The sequence below is a fragment of the Centrocercus urophasianus genome, unplaced genomic scaffold (assembly GCF_019232065.1).
Source record: "Centrocercus urophasianus isolate 14NV4802_14NV808 unplaced genomic scaffold, USGS_Curo_1.0 seq_10, whole genome shotgun sequence".
NCBI lineage: Eukaryota > Metazoa > Chordata > Aves > Galliformes > Phasianidae > Centrocercus > Centrocercus urophasianus.
The window spans coordinates 88138224-88143559 of record NW_024884142.1 but is presented as its reverse complement, the minus strand read 5'-3'; the positions used below and the strand labels follow the sequence as shown (position 1 = coordinate 88143559).

General features: G+C 45.7%; 1 protein-coding gene across 1 annotated transcript; it reads left to right on the top strand.

Moving 5' to 3' along the window:
• The first annotated feature begins 237 nt into the window (after positions 1–237).
• On the top strand, positions 238–4884 carry CST7 (cystatin F). The gene is made up of 4 exons (XM_042825429.1): positions 238–397; positions 3527–3699; positions 3998–4114; positions 4539–4884. The coding sequence occupies exons 1-4, from the start codon at positions 322–324 to the stop codon at positions 4614–4616; spliced, it is 444 nt and encodes a 147-aa protein (XP_042681363.1). The 5' UTR covers positions 238–321; the 3' UTR covers positions 4617–4884.
• Positions 4885–5336: the final 452 nt, after the last annotated feature.

Below are 5336 nucleotides of genomic sequence, written 5' to 3'. Positions count from 1 at the left end.
CCAGAGCACAGAATGGTATTACATCACACATATCTGCCCACATTTCTGCACAGCCCTTTGAGGATCACAAAGCAAAAGTCCCCATCTGAGGTGGGACTTGCAGTCACCAGGGCAGAGCCTTTGGCAGGGCTGTGAGACATGCAGTCATTAGCAGGAGACAGGCAGTCTCAGAGCTGTGATCATTCAGGGTGATTTTTTTTTTTTTTAAAGAGTTTAGGATCCCTCCCAGCCAATAAAAAGCTCTCACAGAGACATCTTCCCCTGCAGGAAGCAGGGCAGTCACTGCTCACGTTGGCAGGCTCCTCTTCTGATGCAGTGGAGATGGCAGCAAACTTCACCCGCAGCTTCACCACTCTTTGCTGTTTAGCGCTCTGGGGCTTCACCTGCACTTGTGATGGTAAGAGTGGGAAATCATTTGTTTTCCTTGTGCTTCAGGTCCTGTGAGCTTGGCTTTTTCTCTGTCTGCTGCCCTTCAACTGCAGCTGAAACTCTACCCGCTTGAAAGACCTTCTCTCCCTGTAGCAAGCCACATTATCCAGGAACATCATCTAACAGTGTCAAAGTCAACTTACAGTTTTAACTTATTTGTCACTGTTTAAATTCTGCATGACCTTCATTACTAAATCTAAAGACTGGGGAACAATTTGTCTGGTAAGTACAGATGGGCATTTGAGACGGTACCATTTAGATGACTTCAGTGTCACATTATTCCCTACCACTTCCTTTGCTGAGCAAAGAAACACTCTTGATGGCAGCTAGCCTTAAATCTTCGGAATGAAAGCAGCAGACAGGAACATTTTCTCTCTGAAGGTTTTAGCTCTACTACAGCATTACTTTGGTTCCTACATGCAGAAACTATGAATGCACTCAGGCCTTTGGTTAGCCAGCAGCTTTTTGTTTCGTCTGTGGTTTCCTCTGGGGGTTGCAGAGGCATGCAGGAACTCTGCTGCGTCTTACATGTAAAGATAAAACCCAGCCTCGCTCCCAGTAATGGGGGAAGAGGTTCTGAAAGTACCTCGTGGAGGGGAAAGAAAAGAATATCTGTTCCCTATTTGCTATCCTGCAGGCTGGGAAGCAACATCCATAGGATTGTTCTCATACTGCAGGAACAGGACCTCCAAGTTATTTCTCAATGCGGAAAGCACAGGAGAGATCCTTTGATAAAACACTTGGCTCACGTTTGCAAGAACAGCCCTCTCTTGTTTAACAACAGGCAGTTGCCTGCTAACTCAGAGCAAGAAAAGTCTACCCTATAGAAGTAGGAGGAGGGAAGCTAGATTTCTCCACATTCAAACCCAGAAGTACAATGAGGTCTATAAAACAAGTGCTCTGACCCAAAGCTTCTCCCCACAGGGCAGTAGAAGTTGTTTCCCACCCTATGAGACCACATCCTCAGAGAGCTTTACAGCGTGGCCAAGCCACACAGTGCCTCTCCCCCCACCCAGGCTGGGACTCCTGTCAGAAAAGTTTGTAGTAAGGAGAACTACAGGTGCCTCACACCAGAGTGTTTCAGGATTTTGTAAAAAATAAAGTGGTGCAAATTATTCTGAACAGCAAAACTTATTTCAGACCACGGTGTGCAAAATTTTATACTCACTTTACCCCATTGTGAATCATACTCAATAGAAAATCACCTTGGGTGAAGGAGGTAAGATGCCCAGTACCCCTTAGTGAAAGCTGGAGCAAAAATACAGCAGCCTATCATCTGCCTGTGACACATGCTGCAAGTCCTACCAGCCTGCTACATGCCTAGACCACACTAGGTCCAATTTGATAGACTAAACTCACCTCTCCAGATGTTGCATTTCAGAGTACTTGACACATGTGAGACTGCTGTATCTATGGGGCACCGCAGTCATAGGAATAAGGGCACTCTGGACACTGGTTTGAGTAACACAATTCAGTGTTTCCTTCCCATACATGCAGTGCGACTTCAGCTGCCCCCACCCTGCCATCCCACACCTAACAGGGATGTCACTATGACTCAAGAAGTGCTGAGAGCTATTAAGCCACAGAGAACTCGTGCTAATACTGAAAAAAATGATATTATTTCCTCCATCTACAAAGGATACCATGTGTTGTCAACAACCCCACCATTGCCACATCTGCCTTTCCAACTGACATAAGGGCATAAATTCAAACAAAGTCCTGAAGAGTAGCCAGAAGAACCCAAGCTAGAGAGCTCCTCTCAACTGGACAGCTTGTCTCAGTTGCTAGCTCAGAAGGCTCAAGAAACAGCAGGATCCAATAAGCTATTTAATAGGTATTGCTGGTGCAAAAAAGAGCACTGAGATCTCTGAGGAAGGGGAGAGCCATGTGGACAAAGCCCAGATCAAGGTCCTGCTCTGCTCCAAGCCTCTTTCTGGTCTTTGCGTAGGTCTGTACAGCTGCTCCCCCTGGCAATGCCTGTTGGCTCCACCATCTTAGCCGTACAGCAAACTCCATTTGGGACAAAACAGATGCTTTGAAAAGATCTTACCCACAAGCTGAGCAGAGGACAAGATGCCCTGCCTGAGAAATATCTCCAGAACTAGGCTGCTAGGTCTATGAGCCTCTATGACTCCTGTACTGGTGGTGGCATGTAATGCTCTATGTTGCTGGCGGTGGGGTTTTTTGTTTCATTTGTCTTCAAGCAGACGGGGTCACTGGATTGGCTCTGTTCTACTGTGGAGAAAGTTAAATTATGTTTCTCAGTAGAAACTGGCTTACATGCACAGGTTATGCTCTGTGGCACAGCTGTTATTGACATCTAGCTGTGAAAAAAAGCTGGAGGTGACAAACAGCTTGAGCTTTGCAGAAAATTAGTACAAGCTTTGAGTGCAAGTTTGCGTGCACATGCTTGCTGCCTACACACACAGGCAACTCCAAGGGCCACTCCTGGAGTGGCAGGTCTTTTCCTTGGCAGCAGCACAACAACCTGTACAGGCTGAGGATTCTTCCCCTTGTATTTCAGGAACTGAAAGATATCATAATCTGTATTTCCCTAAAACAAAAACAAGAACATCAAAACTATTGGGAGGTGAAGGGGAAGTATGCTTATGTCTTGGCATGCCAACAAAGCAGTACAGTTCTGCCAGTCAGTGTTTGATATTTTACCAAAATTACACTATACTCTGAGCATCATGCTCTAGATTATAGATAGATTCAAACCCAGCCTTGCTTTGAGATAGGTGCTGGGCCAGAAACTTCCTAAGTGCTCACAATAGCCAGGCTTCCTTCAGGCAGTCTCAGCTCTGCAACCATTTCATGGGTTGCTTTGCTATTTCAAACATCTAAAGGAAAATTACTTTTTAATGGAGATGACCAGTCTTCCTAAAGCACATCTAGTGGTAGGCAACTTTGCCTGCAGCACAGAGGTTGGAACTAGATGATATTTGAGGTCCTTTCTGACCCAAGCCACTCTGTGATGATTCTATGAAGTGCATGGGACAAGTAAGAAGGCTTAGCATTAGTCCAGAGTCCTGAATAACCACCCACTATTTCAGCCACTGCATATGTTCTATGATTGCATTTTGTGTTTTTCCAGCTACATACATACCACCACCTCATTCAACCGTGAATCCTGGCTTCCCAGTACCAATGAACACCAACAATCCTGGCGTTCGCAAGGCAGCTCGCTTTGGGGTTTACCAATACAACAACAGCTCCAACGACCTATTTCTGTTTAAAGAACGGCAAATAAACAAAGCTATGGTACAGGTAAGAAGAGAACGCATTTCTGGTGGTCCTCCACCATCTATTGACCCTTGCTACAGAGCACCTGAGACACAGGAGCCTTGATCCTCCTCAGGACTGCTCTACAGTGCCCTAACATAAGCAGCACAAGTCCCTCTATCCCACTTAACCGCTCCACATGAGGCACTCCCACCCATCCCCATAAAACACATCTACAACACCACACACAACTGACAGATGTAGTGCTTGATCCCTAGCCAGAATTTCATTTCAGCATCCCTTCCCCTGAGCCTGCTTTAAAGGAGGAAACCATTTTCTCTAGATCGTCAGAGGTCTGAAATACATGCTCCATGTGGAAATTGGCCGCACAGTGTGTGAGAAGAGAGGGCACTCCAACCTGGACAACTGTCACTTCCAGAGGAAGAAAAATCTGCAACAGGTATGTACTACTTCCTCAGGGAGGTACCCAGGAATCACAGGTGATCCTTGGCTGTCTCTAGCTGTGTTGTCACCTTCAAACCAGCTCTGTTATGTTCCCACAGACGTACAAGCCTCCTCTGTGCAGAGCCAGCTACAGTGAGGCAGGTTTCTACCTCCTGAATACAGGAGGTATACAATATCCTGACTAGAAGGAGCTGAACCAGGTGCTACATACAGAGTAGATACTACATATAGACATTTCTTGGGATGAGAAAACCCTTGCAGGGCCTTTCTCACTAATATGCGGGCACTCGACAAACAGTGTTTTCCCTAGGCTGGGGCAGAGCACAGAAGGATGCCATTCTCTCTTCCCACACCTTGGCCCACAGTGCTGGGAACACCAAGCCGACAGCTGAACTTTATCATCCGTTCTCTATCTGCAGATGCTGAAATGCTATTTTGAAGTCTGGATGACACCTTGGTTGCATAAAGCAGATGTTCCTGTTTCTCTCTGTCACTGACCCAACTTTCGTCATGATTTTGTCATGATTTTCAGAGGATCTACCACCCACGAGTTTTTTTCTTGTCTGGACTTCAGGGCCAAAACTGAGGTGGGGAACACCTGCACAAAATCACCACAAAACCTCTCTCTCAAAGCTTGCTGGTTCCCCCCCACACCTCTAAGGAAGATGCTCAAGATCTGAGTGACAAAGACAAGACTTGCCTTGACTGAATGTATCGCTATCCAGCTGTGTATCTCTTTTTCTAAAACTAAACAGCATATGAGAACATGTTGTCATTTGTTCACCAGAGAGCAATTCATCTTTTTGGTCGAGATTTCCAAGCAGTGCAAACAGGCCCAGGAAGGTCTGTTAGACCGCTTTGTTCTGTGATGAATCTTTGTACAACTACAGTATAAAAAACCTAAACCACAGCACACGCAACTTCAACACTGTGGAAAGCTTTACAGTGAGACAGTATGCATAGGGATACACACACACGCACACATAACACACAGTCTTAAGGGGCTGCGGTGCCAGATAAAACCTTAGATACATTTGCCAGGAATGCATAAGGTAGAATTTTTCTTGCCTCAAGACATGAGTGTGGATAAGCCTGTCTTAAGACACAACCACAAACCAGAAACAGCACAGTCTAAATAGAGTTTCTATTTTAAACAAAAGCTCTACTCCAAGAGGGCAGCACTGCAAATGCTATGAAACATAAACACAATCGTTTCC